General features: G+C 35.3%; 1 protein-coding gene across 1 annotated transcript; it reads right to left on the bottom strand.

Moving 5' to 3' along the window:
* Positions 1-5,936: 5,936 nt before the first annotated feature.
* Positions 5,937-9,974, bottom strand: LOC132603584 (uncharacterized). The gene is made up of 2 exons (XM_060316709.1): positions 9,668-9,974; positions 5,937-6,658 (listed from the first exon to the last, which is right to left on the bottom strand). Exons 1-2 carry the CDS (start codon positions 9,827-9,829, stop codon positions 6,101-6,103), a joined length of 720 nt encoding a protein of 239 aa, XP_060172692.1. The 5' UTR covers positions 9,830-9,974; the 3' UTR covers positions 5,937-6,100.
* Between the last annotated feature and the right edge of the window lie 9,310 nt (positions 9,975-19,284).

The following is a 19,284-nucleotide window of genomic DNA, read 5'->3' on the forward strand; positions in this document are numbered from 1 at the left end:
ACTACAATAATAGATAGAAATAAGATTACTATACTATCTTATAAAGCATATATCATTCTAAAGAATACAACTACTTCACTAAAAAAATTGCAAAAAGAAGTTGTTTTAAGGTCTTTGTTGGTGTTTGGTGTTGAAGCTTGATCCAATCTCCCCTTTGACCTTTAGGTTGCCTCTACAAAAGGTAATATTCTACTCCTATCCATTTTCAATCCTGTTTCGGTTTTAAGTTATGATTTTAAACTTTGATTGAATCCGTATTATTTGTTTAAGGTGTGTTGAGTTTGTTTGTTTTGTATATGTATTGAATGAATTATTTATTAGTTGGGTGACATTTCAACACTTAGGTTAGATATTTTGTTATCTTTGAGTCATATTTCACTATATGGAGGCTTTCCTCACAAGTTTGATCATTTATTTCCAGTTTTGAAGTTATGTGATGGTGATTGGAGGTCTTAATCTAGTTTATGTCAATTTCTTTGTTATTTAAGTATTAGTTTAGGTTTCTGAAACTTGAAAAGGGTAGTTTTGTCTAAAAAATGCATTGAACTTCTTGCATGTGGCTTGTGTCATTTGATTCTTGATAGTTTGGTATGTTTATGTTAAAACTAATCAGATGGATGCTTGGTTCTTATTGTTTATTTGAGAACTGATGTTTAAAAGGAGGATTTAGACACTGATTCTTAAGCATGTTTTATTAACTTGTTGTTTGACACTAAAAAAGGGATATAAGGAAGAATGTAGGGAATTGGCTTATTGCTTAGTTTGTTTTGATTCTGTGAATATGTGTTTTTGACTTAGATAGGTTGTTTTATTATTTTCTGTATAAATCAATATGCTTACTATGTCTTGTTCTTGTGTCTCCTAGGCTGTTTAAGGCTCATTATGAGCACCCTGTTCACCTAGACTAATTTAGATACAAAAGGTTTGAGATCAACTTGAAGGGTTAAATGTCCTGTTTGTTGTTGTCATCCGAGACCATGTCTATCATTTGTCCCTCTTTGGTGTCAATAATGAATATGGAATCATGCCTAGGAGTCTAATTTGAACCTAGGATAGAACTCATGAACCATCTTTGAACCTAGGTCTAATTTGTCACTATACCTCATATGGCTCATGCAGTTGGTGTTGTTAGCAGGTTCCTTGAAAATTTTGCAAAAGAACACTGGGAAGCAGTCAAGTGGATACTTAGGTACCTGAGAGGTACCACAAGAGGCTGTTTGTGTTTTGCAGGATTTGGTCCAATCTTGACGGGTTACACAGATGCTGATATAGCAAGTGCATGATAATCGTAAATCTACTACTAGATACTTGTTCACATTTTTAGGGGGAGTTGTATCATGGTAGTTGAGGTTGCAAAAGTGTGTTTTTTTACACTCTCTACAACTGAAGTGGAATATATTATCGCTGCTGAAGCTGGCAAGGAGATGATATGGCTGAAGCAGTTCCTTCAAGAGCTTGGATTGCATCAAAAGGAGTATGTTGTCTATCGTGACAGTGAAAGTGCAATAGACTTAAGCAAAAACGCCATGTATCGTGCACGGATTAAGCATATCTATGTGACATATCACTGGATTCGGGAAAAGATAGAGGACATATCTATGCAGGTCAAGAAGATCCCTACAAGTGAGAATCCATCAGATATGTTCACGAAGGTGGTACCAAGAGACCAATTCGAGCTATGCAAGGAACTTGTCGGCATGCACTCAAACTAGAAGTCCAGTGTTACGTCCTTCAGGTGAATGAGACTGGAGGGGGAGATTGATGATGTCCACCCCCATTTAGTTGAAATGCATGTGCCAATTTTCTTAGATGATAAATAAACTTGAGCAGTAAGACAATTTGTGGATGAATTTTTTGGATCTTTTCCTTTTCTTCTTTTTTTGTGCTTGGAGATCAAGTTTGGTCTCCTATAAATGGAGAGTCATTCTTCCATTTGTAATCACACCGAAGAAAGAGAGAAAGGGAGAAAGAATAGTGAGACATTCACAAATAGAGAAATAATCTATGAGGAAAAATAGAGAGTGTGAGCGATATTGTAGTGAGGTGGGAAAATCTTAAAAGATGATTATTTCTTTTGAGTGTGTAGTTGTCACGCCCCGAACCATGGCCTGGGCAAAACACGGCACTCGGTGCCTTACTGCATGTGACCGAGCGAACCACATGGCTTGCTGAATCATCATAAGGCATAACATGAGCGGAATATAACGTGAATGCATGATGAGCCTTTATAAACGTAGTGAGTCATAATACTTAATAAAAATACTTGTTTAAACATGAGTGCGGAAATAACATGAATGAGCCAAAATGGTTATACGACTCTGAATGTCTGACATAACATAACTGACTTGTCTAGTCTATGAAACCTCTATCATGAGTCTGACTGGAAAACATACTTACTGGGACAAGGCCCCCAGCATACCTCAGATGCATAACTAATCATAAAACAAAAGTTGACTAAACCCCGAATGAGATGGGGCTCACCAATAAGCTGATACGAATGCTGTCCTACTGAGCAGATGTGTCGTCCTGTATATCAGTACCTGCATCGTGAAATGCAGGCCCCCGGGCAATAAAAGGGGACGTCAGCACATTGAATGTACTGGTATGTAAAGCAACTGAAAGAAATAACATGGGACATAGAATAACATGATTAGAACTGAAACTGAAAACCTGAGCATGAGCATGAGCATGGGTACATATATATATAACATAAGTAAAACATGATAAGTAGGGAGAGCATTTCATAAACCGACATGTGATATCACCACGTGGGTACGTGGAGTCTGGTACCTCGCCGGACCAGCAGAGCCCTCATACCTTGCCATGGTATAAGGTGGTAACGTGCCTGATGGATCCATTCAGTGTAAAATTAAGGTATCGTCCTAACTGGGCGGAGCGATCCTTGTCCTATGGTGGCTACATAGTTTCAGGCTATCTGAGCCTTCTCGGTAATTCGTGCAACTCTCAAAAACATGAACATAATATAGTTGGCTAAGAAGCCCATGATTTTCTTGAATTAAATTGTACTTGTCTTGTAATCATGATTTCACGAAATAACTTGTAAACATTGTTTCATGAAATAACTTGTAAACATGGTTTCATGAAATAACTTGTAAATATGGTTTCATGAAATAACTTGTATTTAGTATGTATGTATCTTGTATCATAGCATGAAAGTAACTATATAATATAGTTGCATGAAAACCTGTAGACATATAGGATATCATGAAATAATCATTCTTAGTCAAAAACATGCATACAAGAACCCATGGAATACAAAATATGGGTTTTCATGGATTACAGACAGATTCTCAATAATCATAATGAGTATCAAGAACACAATGATAGAATAATAACAATTCAAACATAATATAGTCATAGACATGGACCTAGGGTTATCATGAGCATAGTATAGAATAGAAACCCTAGTTTTGTAAAGTTTCATACTTTATGGATTAGGAGGCGTGCGGAAGAACAATGATGTTCCCACACGTAGATAGTAACTCTACATACCTTAATCGCTCCAAAACTTGAAGAAAAGTCTGAATCTTTGAAGAAAAATTCCAAAAGCTTTGAATTTGGAAACCTTGATAGGATTTTCATTGATTTTTGTAGCTACTGTTCGTGGCTCAAAGGGTACTGCTCCGGACCTCCAAATCCAATCTCCACCGTTCATATTTTAGACTTATGTGTTATGAACACGTAGTTAAAAGTTTAGATTGATCCAACGGTTAGATTATTGGAAAACACCAAATTAATATGGCTGGTCGGAATGAAACTTAACAGAAAAATACTAGAGTTTTCTCCAACTTTTTACAACTCTTGATTTTTATAGGGTAACGGGATGGATGGATTTATTCTTGTCTTTATAAATGATAAATCTTGTAGAATACAAAGGTTCTTGATTAAAATATTTACCTTGGAGGAAACCTTAGGAAACTAGATTGTCAAACTAAATTCTTGAAGGTTTCTTGATTTTTCTTGATTGCAAGAATGAGTTTCTTGCGAGATTGAAGTGTCTAGGTTCTTTAGGGATGGAGGTAGAGAGAAAAAGAATGACGTTTTTTTACTTCATACAATAATAAAATAAGGAGTCTCAATTAGAGTAGGAAAAGGCTAAAAAACGTAACCCAAAATCTGAAAATTCTGCTCCCACCAGTGATAATAAAACAGGCATAACTCTTAGCACAGAGCTCCGTTTGAGCTCCATAAGATACCATTGGAAAGCTATTCCAAAGGGCTACAACTTTCATGTTTTAAGCTTTCTCAAATTATCAACTAATCAAGGAGTTACGGGTGCTCGAATTAGGCTGGTCAACCACTTTCGTAATACGTACAAACTTTCAAATTTCTCTAAAACTCTAACGTTACGAGTTTAACATGAGTTCTAAGATACGAGGTGTTACAGTAGTGGTCTTTGGAGTATTTTACTCAGACCTACAAAGTATAAACTACTTGCTATATTGATATCAGTTGCTTCTATCAGCTCGTGGCTTTCTTTCCCTTTAGGGCTTCCACGTAAAAATCTTGGTGTCATTATCGCTCTTTTCAATTCTTGTTGATTAACGGTATCACAGTGCTACATTATTATTCCGCTGTAATACCGTAAATGTTATTTATGTGGCGGGTTTATTCCCAACAGACTTCATGTAAAACTAATAGGAATCAACAAAGAATCATTACCTCGGCATTAATGACGTTTCACTTTCGATTCCCTCTCCAAATCATAGCCCTTTCCTCCCAAAATTGAGTTGGAATGAGAAATATTTCGTAATTAACCACTTTTATACTACACAATCATCGCATTTGCGGTACCAGCCTCGCCATTACAGCGTTGCGATTGCAGACCTGGCCACACAATTGCGGTTGGCCCTCAAATTGCAACCTTCACAAAAGCAGCCCCAACCCTCACAATTGCGACCAACAGACTGCAAAAGCAGCTGTACCAGAAAAAAAAAAAAAAATCTCAACAGGCCATTATGTGATTTCTTGCCCGAAATTCACCTAAACCCCTCGGGTCCCTACCCGAATCATTCTGACAAATCCCTAAACACTATATGTACCTACGGGAATTCTCAAATTACGTAATGGAATTCAAATACTTAACTTTAAGAGTCTGAGATGTTACATCGGCTTAAGCCCAGGATGACCCTGAAGCATCTAGACGACATGTATGCTCCACTTGGCTCGGGTGATATAGCTCAATGATACTTGTTCATTTAAACTCTAACAATACCCATTCAAGAGTTTGCCAATCAGCTCTATACGCTTAACTACAACACCTGAAACCATGTAACCGTGTTAATTACTAACTTACCATTGCCTATTTGTCACTAATTTGAAGCTTTTGGTGATTAGCACCTTTATGTGGGAGAGACAGAAGGCTAGTCTCCTCTTCTCCTCTCTCTGTATTAGTAGTATTGCTTTTTAGTACTTGTGTAGTATCTTATAATTCATTTTTATTTGTTATATGTTGCTTCATTCATTGTGTTTATCTTGCTACTTTGTTGCCAATATTTTTTCCGTTTAACCTGTTTTTGGTCCTGCATCCTTAAGCTGAATGTCAATTGGAAATATCTTCTCTATCCCACAAAGGTATGTTGTTGTTATTGGTGATGAGAAGGTAAATGATTCCAAGTACTTCTGCAAGCATTGTAAAATGTTTCTGTTTACCCTCAACCTTTAAGATCACAGTAATCTCACAGATGAAGTCATCTTTCTGATCCAAGATAGCATGCAACAAATCACTGAATAACTGCTGAAGAAAAGTAAGATATGATCGTGAAAACAATTGCTCAACTTTGAGAAATTAGTGATTATCAACAGTTCTGTGGCAAGTGCTTTTGTGTCAACCAAACAACGATATTTTCCCTCATGTACATGGTTGGGGACAATATTCATTCTTAAAGTACTGGGAAAGAAAAACTCATTCTATATATAATATGGAACTGGAACCTCTTGAAGATAAATTTTATACAGAAGCCAAAAGGTTAAACTTAATTACAAAGAAACAAGCTATTTTCGAAATAAGACACTCTTTAAGTCTTACAGGCTAGACTCTGAATATACCGTCAATGAACTCTTTATGTCATAGCAACTTCTAAAGTTGATGAGTTACACATTCCACATCAGTTTCCCTGTTTTTCTCTCTTATAGTTTGACAGTGGAGATCCCTGGTAAAACTTGTAGTGGTATCCAAGAAGTATAGAACGATGGACATCACACAGCAACATACAAACATGGGTATGGGCCCAAATATCCAAAGGAAGAGAGGAAATGACAAATAAAATGCTCGTAGTCCAAGCGACCAAAACATGCTCCCTCGGTTCAAATTCCTTGCAACATACTCTATAGAATCAGATCTATCTTTGAATGAAGGCACAGTAGCTAAGAAGCTAACATGAGCGTAGTATCTGATAGATTGAACATTGCAGAGAAATGCAACAAGAAAGCACAGCAAGATGGTAAAAAACTTTATAGAAGACATCATAGGAGTTTTATTCCCGAACAGTAGTTCCGAGTATGTGAAGCTTGATTTGTTGCTCACGAATACACTAATGATTGAGCTGAGAGTAATTGCAGTTGTTGCCAAAAGGGTAGATGCCATAATGTTGTTGCGTATAGTTTGAACTGCCAGAACTCCATTCTTTATCGGATCCTGGATACAATTACCTCAAAGTCAATTGAAAATGCACTACTGCTTGTCAATTACTAGTGATTGTTCTTCTACTAGAACGCAGCACTAATAACATGCTTCTCAATCTATAGCACATCAACAGGAAACAAGATTGGAAATGCAAAACTTGGACATGAAGAAAACAAATTAAGATAATTGAAATTTTATAAGAAAGTATATCAAGTTAATTGACATAATACATCCATGTTTGATAAGTTCTGCAAATCAGATGCTGGTTTTGTTTTCTTTTTTCTCTTTTTAGACTCTCTTCCTCCTCCTCCTTCCTTTTGGCAGAGAGTAAACCAGCGATCTTCCAGCTAATAGTGTCTGGCTGACTGCTTAGTATTTTGAAAATACTACATAAACGAACTCACCAAAAGTTGCTTCCAAATAGCATTCCATGTGACCAGAATACTCATTTGTCATAATCAATTATCCTTAAAACATATATGATGTTTATGAATTTATTCCACAACCAAAATATTATGATAACACTTCAGCAATCACATTACATAACTCCAAACTGCCAATCAAACATGTCATGACTCAGGGTCGTACTGACTATTAAGCAGACCTATGTGATGAAGATGACCTTACTCACCATTGTTGCTCTATCCAGACAAGTAAATTTCTGTGAGTAGCATCGTCATTAGTGAATATAATCAATTAACCAACAACGCCACAATCCCAAAATGGCAGATGGCATGATGTATCCTCTATATGCTTTCTGCTTAATTCAGACCCTTTTCATTCCAATATTATATAATTTAGTAACTTCTAAAATCATCCTCTGTTAGATGTGACAATTCATAATCGTACTTAATCTCATATATCCGCACATGTCAAATCAATCTTAAAATTCGTACTTCTATGATATACTCATTTTGCGGATATTTTAAGCCTCTGAGGCCCAACATTAACTGATAAATAACATTGTTTGTCTCATAACTATTTTATATAACACGCCTTCCACTTTTTGCTTTATAAGCTTCCTCGTAATTCCAACCAGATTGGTTTCATGGAAACCTAGATTTCACTTAGTGTCAACAGAATCAAGCTTTGAACCAATTTACATAAAAGTGTGAAGATTTGACCTTCAGGACAACCCAACAAAATAGTCATTGCTAGGAAAGTAATGTATACAGTGCCAGGCCCAAATTTTGCTTGCCAAAAGGCCAGGTACCGGTCGAAAAGGAATAGATAGGTAGTCTTCTAGTTTATTGCAATCATAGAGCAATATTTCAAAATGAGGCAGCAGAGGCCTTCGGAATCTATGCTACTTCCATTGAAGGCACCAAACATATTTATGTACTCAAAATGCCAGCCAAACTTTCTTATAAAGGAAAAGGTTTCTCACAGCATCCAAAAATAATTCCATCACAGTAATATCATTTATTGAAATTAAACCATGCAGCAATGAAGAACTCTATCTGAGTTGATCAAAGAGCCAATAGTTGGAAAGACTCCTCTTACGTCTTTTGAATGCGTAATTTTCTTTCCACTAGAGATTCACTTGCACATTCCTTGATTATTTAAAGTATTTCATATTATTGATTCATCTATTCAGTTATATTACCTGTAAAAAAAAGCCTGATAAGATGTTCCCTTTCTGTTCATTTGTTTATCTAAATGGTTGATGGAATATTCGTAATCAGCACTACAGAAAGCGTAAGTATGTTAAACACTAACTAAAACTGAACTGAAGCACATGAAAAGATTAAGGAAACAAGAGCAATTGCAGGAGACTTTTCGAATAAATATTTGAGGAGAAAACGAGTTCTTGAGGGAAACTAAATACTTTTACATTTGCAAGGCGCACAATTTTAGATGTAGTAGAAAGCGGAATGGTTAATCAAAACATGTCTTTCAGAGAAAAGAACAAGATTAGAGAGGACCTTTAGGACTTGGTAAGATAAAAACTTGCAAAGGCAACCACTTTCTATTCAGAGAAATAGATTCCTGTATGTTTGCTTTGGAGTTTGAAGCATAAAACACAGATAGATAAGATAATATCTGTGATTATTTACTTTGATTTTACGTGGGAGAAGTAATGGGATAAATAGTGGAAAGGGGAGATGTTGTAGTCCAACTGGAATGTTTTTCTCAAGTATAATGGATAAATTCATCTACTTAATATATATGGTGCATAATTATAATTTTTAGACCCAAAAGTGGCTGGTATACATATAAGAGGGCTTGAAATCCTGCAACCTGTCCAAGTTAAACATAAGTTTTCACACGCGAGAAGAGTTGACATCAAATTACCTTTGGTTCTACTGCTCAATAACACACAGCATAAGGCAGCAAACTAGACATCAAAAACCACAGTGAAAAGAGGCATTGTTAATGGTGGTATCTGAAGATGAGAAACATTCAAAGTTGATGCAAAACCAATATGATTAGTATAGTACAAGATATCAAGAAAAACATTGTATATGAGTTAAACAGTGATATAAGATGCAAGGTTGATTGCACTTTCCTTTCAAACGGGTTGGTCTTTGATTTTTGTCCTTTAATATGGGGCATAACTTGTGAGATATTATGATGCGAAAATCTAAATTTATGCCCCGCACAAAAGTTATTTGTTATACAACAACCACAACAAATACCCAATATAATCTCACAAAATGGAGCCTGAGGAGGGTAGAGTGTAAGCAGAATCTGCCCCTACCTCGGGAGGTAGAGACTCGACGGCTCAAGAAAATACATTTCAAAGAAGGTCAGACAAGAACTAACAGAAGTTAAAAAGTCTATACAGAAAAATTAATTGTTATGAGGAGCAAAAATTAAAGACAAGCACAAATTAAGGGCATAAGCGCCAATGACCCGTTCTGGAATTTAAATGTCAAGCAGCTCAATGCAGAATGCTAAATTTGCTTACAGAACAATTTTATAGAGTGCAAAAAGTCTCAGAAGCATAATTTCATCAATATTCGGCACATAAAAGAAATCAAAATGAAAAAGAAGAAAGAGTTGAGAAAGGAGACTAACAGTCATAATGGAGAGGACCCAATTATGTCGAGACTCAGAATTGATACCAATGACTGTTCTTCTTGGATACCTTATTATTGTAAAGAGAAGCCAAGCGTGATACGATACAAAAATCACCATCCCAAGAGGCACTAGTACATAATCAAGTCGTTGTTCTTCCATTTTGCAGAGCAAAGGTGTATTACAAGAATCAAGATTGTGTAATTATTATATCACTAGTTGCGTACTGCTACAGTTTATGAAATTTATGCGTGTACTAAATCATGTTAAAGATTCTAAATTGTATGTACTTGACGGTCTTTCCTTTTTTGTCACTGTAAAAGAACAATGATATTAATTTATATGCCTAAACAATTTAACTTTAAATTTATCTCTTCCGTCTTAAATTAAGTTCAAGATAAAATTAACTTATTTTTTTCTATTTTATTCTCAATAGTGATTGTTTCTAAGACTACAAAAGAATTAATAGAATAAATATTTAAACGACGAGAGATTATACTTTAAGATAGGAAAATCGCTATTCCAAGAGGCCAGGCACTAGTGCATAATCAAGTTCTTTTTCTTCCATTGTGCATAGCAAAGGTATCACAAGAATCAAGATTGTGTAATTAAAGGAATTTATATAACTTATCACGTAGTACTTCAGTTCACAAAATGTATGCGTGCACTAAATTATGTTAAAGATTCTAAATTGTATTTCTTTGATAGTCTTTCCTTTTTAGTTGTTCTAAAAAAGGAATGATATTTTTTTCACGTGCAGAAACAATTTAGCTTCAAACTTACTCTTTTTGTCTTAAATTATCTATCCTGATTTGTCTCAAATTATTTGTCATTTTAGAGGTTCTAAGACAAAATTATTATTTTTTTAGTTTATTCTCAGTAGTAATTGTTTTTAAAGACTACAAATACGAGTCCGGAGCCTAAAGGGTATAAAAATACACGGTATTTACCAAAAGGGGATGATAAAAAATTTATATACCAAAAGGGGTATATCGTGGGCTGATCCACGATATACCCCAAAATTTGTTTGTGGCTGTCAGACCAAATCAACGAAAAATTAAAAAAAAAAAATTTGAACGTATAACGTGGACTTATCCGCGTTATACAATATATTTTGTATAACGTGGATCAGTCCACGTTTTACAAATATATTTTGTAAAACGTGGACTGATCCACGTTTTACCTCTAAAGGTTTTTTTTTTTTTTTTTTTTTTTGCGAGCTCTAAAAAAAAATTGGCACTTTTTTTTTTTTTTTGCAACACTTAGTGTGTTTTTTCATACTTTGACCAACGATTAATCGTGTGTGAAGACTCCGAAACGTCAATATTTTATATAGAACCTGATATTTTTTTCTGCGTACAATAATGTAGGCTCAATACATCAAGGATATGTTGACGTTCGGATCGTCATTTTAGGGGTTGAAAAGGTGCCCGAAGTAAGTTTTGTTTGAAAAAACTTAGTGTTTTTTCATACTTTGACCAATGATTAGTCGTGTGTGAAGACTTCGAAACGTCAATATTTTATATAGAACTTGATATTTTTTCTGCGTACAATAATGTAGGCTCAATACATCAAGGATACGTAGACTTTCGGATAGTCATTTTAGGGGTTGAAAAGGTGCCCGAAGTAAGTTTTGTTTAAAGTTTAAGTACATTTGGTAAACTTTTATAAGATGGTAAACTTTTTTTTTGCAACACTTAGTGTGTTTCATACTTTGACCAATGATTAGTCGTGTGTGAAGAATCTGAAACGTCAATATTTTATATAGAACCTGATATTTTTTTCTGCGTACAATAATATACGCTCAATACATCAAGGATACGTAGACCCGAAATAAGTTTTGTTTAAAAAAACTTAGTGTTTGACTGTAAGGTTATTTTAGTCAACTTTATATGTCGAGAAAATTAGTCAGCTTTATTTTCAAAAATTGAAACCGCAGAAGTGAAATTGACATTCACAGCTACATTACCCCGGGATTTTTACGTTGAAATCTATTGCGTATCATCATCTTATAAGTACATAAAACTGAAAATTTCACGCCAATTTGGGGGGAAATCGAAATTGAATGGGATAAAAGGTGTTTTTTTAAAAATCGGCTCGGCCAAAGGCGGTTTGTCCGCATAGATCTCGAAAAAATACGCAAGTTCAAAAAAAAAACCCGTAAAACGGACGTCCGAGCGCAAAGTTATGACCATCTAAAGTTTGACCACTTTACAACTAGTTTTTCTCCCTATATATTTTACAATTATATTTATATTCAAAATAAAGTTATGTCGTGATTAAAAAATAACACGCTTAAATCAAAACCTTAAAAAATAAAACACTTAAACTTTAAACAAAACTTACTTCCGGTACCTTTTCAACCCCTAAAATGACTATCCGAACGTCTACGTATCCTTGATGTATTGAGCCTACATTATTGTACGCAGAAAAAATATCAAGTTCTATATAAAATATTGACATTTCGAAGTCTTCACACACGACTAATCATTGGTCAAAGTATGAAAAAACACTAAGTTTTTTCAAACAAAACTTACTTCGGGCACCTTTTCAACCCCTAAAATGACGATCCGAACGTCTACGTATCCTTGATGTATTGAGCCTACATTATTGTACGCAGAAAAAAATATCAAGTTCTATATAAAATATTGACGTTTCGGAGTCTTCACATACGATTAATCATTGGTCAAAGTATGAAAAAACACACTAAGTGTTGCAAAAAAAAAAAAAAAATTGCCAAATTTTTTTTTAGAGCTCACAAAAAAAAAAAAAAAAAAAAAAAACCTTTAGAGGTAAAACGTGGATCATTCCACGTTTTACAAAATATATTTGTAAAACGTGGACTGATCCACGTTATACAAAATATATTGTATAACGCGGATCAGTCCACGTTATACGTTCAATTTTTTTTTTTTTAATTTTTCGTTGATTTGGCTCTGACAGCCAAAAACAAATTTGGAGGTATATCGTGGATCAGCCCACGATATACCCCTTTTGGTATATAAATTTTTTATCATCCCCTTTTGGTAAATACCGTGCATTTTTATACCCTTTAGGCTCCGGACTCCTACAAATACCTCAATAGAGTCAATATGTATTTGAGTGTAAAATATTCAAAAAATTCTCTTAGATATAATTTTTTTAAGAGACGCGTAAAAGAAAAACACGACAGAAGGGAGTTTCATTTTTTAGCTTTAATGTAATGATTTATAGTTGTAGAAATTTTATGGCTCATTATATTCCCCAATTATAATATTTTTTTTTAACTCTATATCCAGTCAAACATTTTCACATAAATTGAGACGAAGGAAGTGATAAAAGTGCATATTAATTAGTCTCTTCATTTCTTTACTAAATCAATATATTAAAACTAAAATTTTCTTTTTACAAATCCATTTAGCAAATCAAGAGGGTTTTTTTTTCTAATATTTATACTTTGACACTAAGTACCTAGACTTTCCAAGTATTGCTTTATTGAGTGGATTTTAATTACTATCAATAAAAAATAAAAAATTATTAATAAATGATTAGATAGAGCCCAAAGTTATTAGACTAATAAAAGAGACGGAGGGAATAATTTCAACTAAATATTTTTTATTGACGGAAGAACAAAAATCTGAAAAGTCAAATGTCTTTATTTAGTTTTTCAGGTGGAACTAACAATTGACAAATTTCAAGGTGTTCACAAATGAAGCAACCGACAATAGAAAAACTTTAAAGTGTTCACAAACGAGTGAAGAAAAAGTGTAACAAAGTGAGACGACCCATTATTATAAGGAGAAAAAGGTTGTGCTTTGTTAACTAATGGGCCGTTTGAAGGACACAAAAGGCACAACATGCCAACAGAGTAAAGGTGGTAAAGGGCATTAAACAGATGGGGTAGGCTAGGTTGTTATTTTATTCTCTCCATTCTAATTTATGTAGAAGTATTTGACAAGACATAGGATTTAAGAAGCAAAAAATATTTTGAAATTTATGATCTAAATAAGTTATAAAATTTGTATGTAGCTATAAATCATTCAATTATTATGGATAAAATGTAAAAATTTAAAACTGAATTGTTACTAATAAAAAAAAATGTTACTTTTTTGGGGACTAACTAAAAAAAAAAAACATCACATAGATTGAAAATTGGGGAGAGTAGTACTTTTTTCAAGGATGAAACTCAAAGATCCTGATTACAATAACGACAACAACATATCCAGTATAGTTTCACAAGTGAAGTCTAGGGAGAGTAGTTGTTTTTTATTGACCCTCGGCTCAAGAAAAGCGTCTTTCAAAATATGTTTGAAAAATATAAGAGTAAAAAACTATAATGAAACTAGCGAAGTAAAGAAAAATATCGACATAAAAAATAGTAAAGATAACTAAAGTAAAAGAAACAACATTAGTACTTAAATTGAAAACTAAGGTAATTATAAAATAATAATAATAGTACTGGTAAGAAGAAGAGGAAGCAAATAAGGTGCTCTGAACTAAAAATTACACTCCTCCACAGAAAAAAGAGAGAAATCAATAGATCTTGATTCTTTTGTTATTTTAAAAACATTCTAGGGTGAAAGGGAACGAAGTAGAAGAAACTAATTAGATTTGATTATGTATGTAGGCATATCAAATAGGAGCATTGTGTTACATTTAGGTAAATTAAAAATTAAAATTGGCCGAATCAATATATGGATTAGGTAATTATTCATCAAACATTTACGATTAAGATGGATAGTCAATTTGCGCTAAATAATATGTGATAATTCAACCTGGTCAACTCAAAATTTATAGCACTCTATCAGCATACCAAATGCAAGAAATTTGTTTTGATAAGTTTTTTTATTTATCAATTTTATCTGCATATGCAACTCAAATTTCCAAGCCTTTAAATGACCAGCCCAGGAAGGTTGGACCTGTTATATTTCGTGGACCAAATTAAACAGCTCCACATACTAATACGGTGTGATGTGAAATTATAACCATTAAACTGAACCTTCAATAATAATATCTTTGACTTTCTAATTATTTCTTGTGCTCGATATTCTGTTTTGGGTCTATTTGCTTATGCTCTTGGAAGGGACAATAACATTATTAAAAGTAAGAGGACAAAGCCATTAAGAGGCTAGACAGAAGAATCTCGTCCCAGGCTTAAGAGGTTTTCTTATGTTTTTTATTTCCTTAACTGTCTTATTATTGACTTAAATACATTTACCTGTATTTAATTAATATATTTTTTTAATAGTTTAAAACGTGAGGAGGGAATAATTACATACTCGCAATGAGTCAATAGCTCTATGAGGACAGACACACACATATATATCCACCGTGTAATAGGCACCATCAGAGACGTATGATACGATACAAAATCTCTTGGTTTTTAATTTTTCATCCTATGGTGGCGAGACCTTTCCATATCACCACAAAAGTTTTACAAAGCAGAGGAGGACAATATGTCCTATCCTCCATAACATAACCAAAGCATGAAATAAATCCTATCTAGAGAAAATACACAGAGAGGGGCTAGTGTGTCAAGGCAAAATAATATGTTGCAGCTACTCAACTGGCCCCGAGAATTTATATAAAAAAAAAATGTCTACTCTCTTTGTGCCTTAGCGACTCCATTTGAATGTAATCCAGTCTTGCGTTTGATTGTTATAGCACTTTTGACTCATTTACCCCGTTAACCCTTTCCCGAGCTTTATTAGTACGATTTTGACCCGTGGGGATGGGTGGCACAATTCCCAAGGTAGTCGGGCAAGATTTATGATGACTTTTGTCAAATTGAGCCTTAAAGTGAAAAATGTTTGACCAATAGTTGACTTTTGGGTAAATGGACCTTTTTCGAAAATTCGTCGATTCCGAGAGATCTGGATGGTCGACTATGACTTGGTGGGATGTTTAGTTCGATTTCTAAGGCACTCGAGAGCGTTTTGGGTTATTGGTTGGAAAGTTAATGTTAGGCCATTGGGTATTGACTCGGTCAAATAGACCCCCGTTGGGAATTCCGAGACCAAGAGTGATATTGTAGCGTATTTTTATGTATGATTGCATGTCTGGTTTGTATCTGGGAGGTCTCAGGTGATTATTGGATTTTGGGATTGAGTTAGTGAAGAACCAGGATTATTCTTGTGTCTGGTGTTTGACATACCGGCACCATGTGCGCGGTAGCGGTCCTTTTGTAGCGAGGACTGGCCGCTATGGCGAGTGTATGGGGTTCGTGGTGAGTTGCCACAGCGGACGAGGATCCATTGTGGCGAACTCAAGACAGCGAGAGGGGGCCCGCTGTGGGAGGCTCGCTGTAGCGGAAGACCAACTGTTGCAGCGAACGACGGGACCAGAATCGTATTGCCCAGTTAAAACCCTTCATTTCCTATCCCCTCATTTATTGTTCCTAAGCATCATTGAGGCGATTTGAGGAGGTTTCAACCAATTTTTTCTTGAGGGTAAGTTCTCTAACCTAGATTTCATTCTTTTACCTTTCTTAAGCATGAATCCATGATAGAAAATATGGGTTTTGATGTGTACTTAATTATTTGAGTTTTAATCTTTCTAAATGAGATTTTGTGGTGGATTTGACTAATCTAAGCATGAAATTTGATGAATTAGTGACTAATAGGCTTGAATCTTCCATTTATATTGATGAATTGAAAGATTGAATTTCACCTTTGAAATACCTGTTTTGCCCTTGTGGGCCTGTTTTCTCCCCTTTTCATAGTTGTTTTGATTCGAAAGATAGTATAGGAATATGGGTATTATTGCTTCTTATTTCTAACATAGAATTCGATAATGGATAGACTTTGGGTACTTTGAGGCTCTCCGGAAAGGCAAGGCGAAGGTTTGATAGTTCGTGGCTCCCACTCGACTTCTAGGTAGGTTACGACTTACCTTATGTTTAGACTTCGGTTAGCGAAGCATATGTAGAGTTAGTGATTGTTGCAGAAAGCATGTTACGCCTTCGGGTATGAAGTTGGGATGGATTACCTAGGTTGGTACTGTTGTTTAATTGTGGTCTTGTTGCCTTGTTGTGATCTATTGGCTTGTTGTCACGTGTTTGATACTAGACTAGATACTTAGTTGCCTTATCGTGATTGTGAAACTACTATCCCTCACTTATTGATTATTATCTTGGATAGAGGAAAGAACTTGATTTATTACTGATTCTGATATATGTATCCATGTGTGGCACAATTGATTTTGATATGTTATCATTGATCATTGATATTATGCATAGCACTCATTCTCATCTTTCATGATACACTGATATGAGCTGAGATTTTGTACTGATGATGATAAGAGAGATGAGAGGCCAATGCCCGAGTCCTGTACTGAGATCGAGAGAGTGTACGATGCCTGAGGTCTTTGCCGAGATCGGGAGAGTGGTACATGGACTTTGCGGGTCCCTCATGGGTCATGACTGTTGAGGCGTGGAGGTATTCCGCCTGAAGCATGTGTGTACGGAGATTACATCGGCCATTGCATATGCATTCATTATCATCATCTCATTTTACATCTATTGATCGGATTTGTTGGTTGTACTTGTGTTTGTGGTTATTCTGAGGAATTGTGGGAAACTTGGTAGACTTGTGTTTAGGTGCTTCACCATAGGCTATGATTCAGTTATTTTGTCTTTCTGTTCTTGAGTTGCTATTCTTGAGCTGTGTTGTGTTTATACTTGATTGTGAGCGTGTCTATTCTTCAGTCTCTTCTTTTATATATGTTAGTTAACTATTGTAGGCCTATGATACCTACCAGTACATAGTGTTTGTACTGATACTACCTTGCTGCATTCTTTTATCAGTGCAGAGTACGTGACAGGTTCCACATCCACTCCTCGCAACTGATTCCCGAGACCTTTGCTCTCAAGTGTCTAGGGTGAGCACATTGATGGATCCACAGCCGGGAGACTCTTCATTATTACTTGTCTTATCTTGTTATTCCGAGACAGTATTTCATATTTTGAGACTTGTATTTATTCTAGAATTGTAGTGATGTAGTAGTGGCTTTTGTACTGCCTTTAGACCAGATTCCTTGGGGTTGTATTAGTATTATTTCACACTTATCTATGTTTACGTTTGAGACTTATATTTCTATTGTCTTATTTACTTTATTGTTGTTGAATTAACGATTTGTGAAAGGGTATGCCTACCAAGGTGGGAAACAGTAGGTGTCCGCACGACTAAGCGTTTGGGTCGAGACAAGTCTATACAGCCCAAGAACAGATGAGGAAAGATCGGGATAAGAGATAGTCCTGAGCAACTCATCATTATTTAAATTCCAATTAGCTAAAGCATCGGCGACTTGATTAGCTTCTCTAAAGCAGTGTCGAACTTCGTAATTAATATCTCTCGCAATGTATTGAATATGTGTTATGATGTTTTTCATCTGCCAAGGAACACTATATTTGCCTTTGATCATTTCCACTACAATCATGGAGTCACATTCAAGAATTAATAAGGTTGTTCTGCCCATTGTGTTTGCCCCATTTCGGACCAGAAGGCTGTTTTGGCTTCAACAATATTTCTGGTTTATAGCCTATAGAAGAGGAAAAGGCCCTGAGGAACTTCCCTCTGTGATCTCTGCAGATACCACCAATGCCAGCTTCCTGGCTGAATTTCTGCTCCCATCAGTGTTTATTTTCAACCAATTCATAGGAGGCTATAACCATTTAACTATAACTAATCTCTGGACACGTGCGTTGCACCTGTGTCCATGTCAATGAGTATATACTTCTTAAAATAATATAAATAATGTATATATATATATATATAACTGTTGTGAACTTGAAGTTCCCACATCGCTCGCACACGGGATTGTGTGCGTGCTTATAAGCAGGGCCTGAAGCCTTTACTTGTAGACGCGTTTTAAAGCCGTGAGGTGCGCCAAAGCGGACAATATCTACAAGTTGTTTATACCCACGTTATCAGCACGATGCTCGCGATTGGAGGGTGTGTTGTGAACTTGAAGTTCCCACATCGCTCGCACACGGGATTGTGTGCGTGCTTATAAGCAGGGCCTGAAGCCTTTACTTGTAGACGCGTTTTAAAGCCGTGAGGTGCGCCAAAGCGGACAATATCTACAAGCTGTTTATAACACGTTATCAGCACGAGCCTCAGCCATCTTGAGCAAATACTATGAAAGCCTCGAAGGTGCAATTCTTGAAATTACACTGAGTACAAGTCGTTGCCTCCTGGAGATAAAGTAAAGGACTTGCAGTACTTATTTAGTCTAAACAGTTCAGGTAACATGTTCCAAGTATTTTTCTATCTTTGTTTTGATGGTTGATTGTTGTTGACTTTAACAACAATGAAAATTTTAAACTGATTTTTGGGAGAAGCTCACCATCAACGTAGTAAGAAACATGACCTTTCTTTTTTTAAATATTACTATGGAATATAGCACTTCGGCCTCTTTTTGCCAAAATATCTTGAAACCAAAGTTGCTGAAGGCCTTATGCCAATATTCTACTGGAAGGTTAGTTCGCAAATATGAATTGATTAAATGAGTTTATATCCGTGAACACCAGAAGTGGTAATATTTTTACGGGCTTATTGTGTTTATGATTGAAGATGTGTTAGAGAAAAATTCTCCACATTATATGTATGCCTCGATTTGCTCCTGAAGTAGCAATATCT

This window comes from Lycium barbarum, chromosome 7 (genome assembly GCF_019175385.1).
Source record: "Lycium barbarum isolate Lr01 chromosome 7, ASM1917538v2, whole genome shotgun sequence".
NCBI lineage: Eukaryota > Viridiplantae > Streptophyta > Magnoliopsida > Solanales > Solanaceae > Lycium > Lycium barbarum.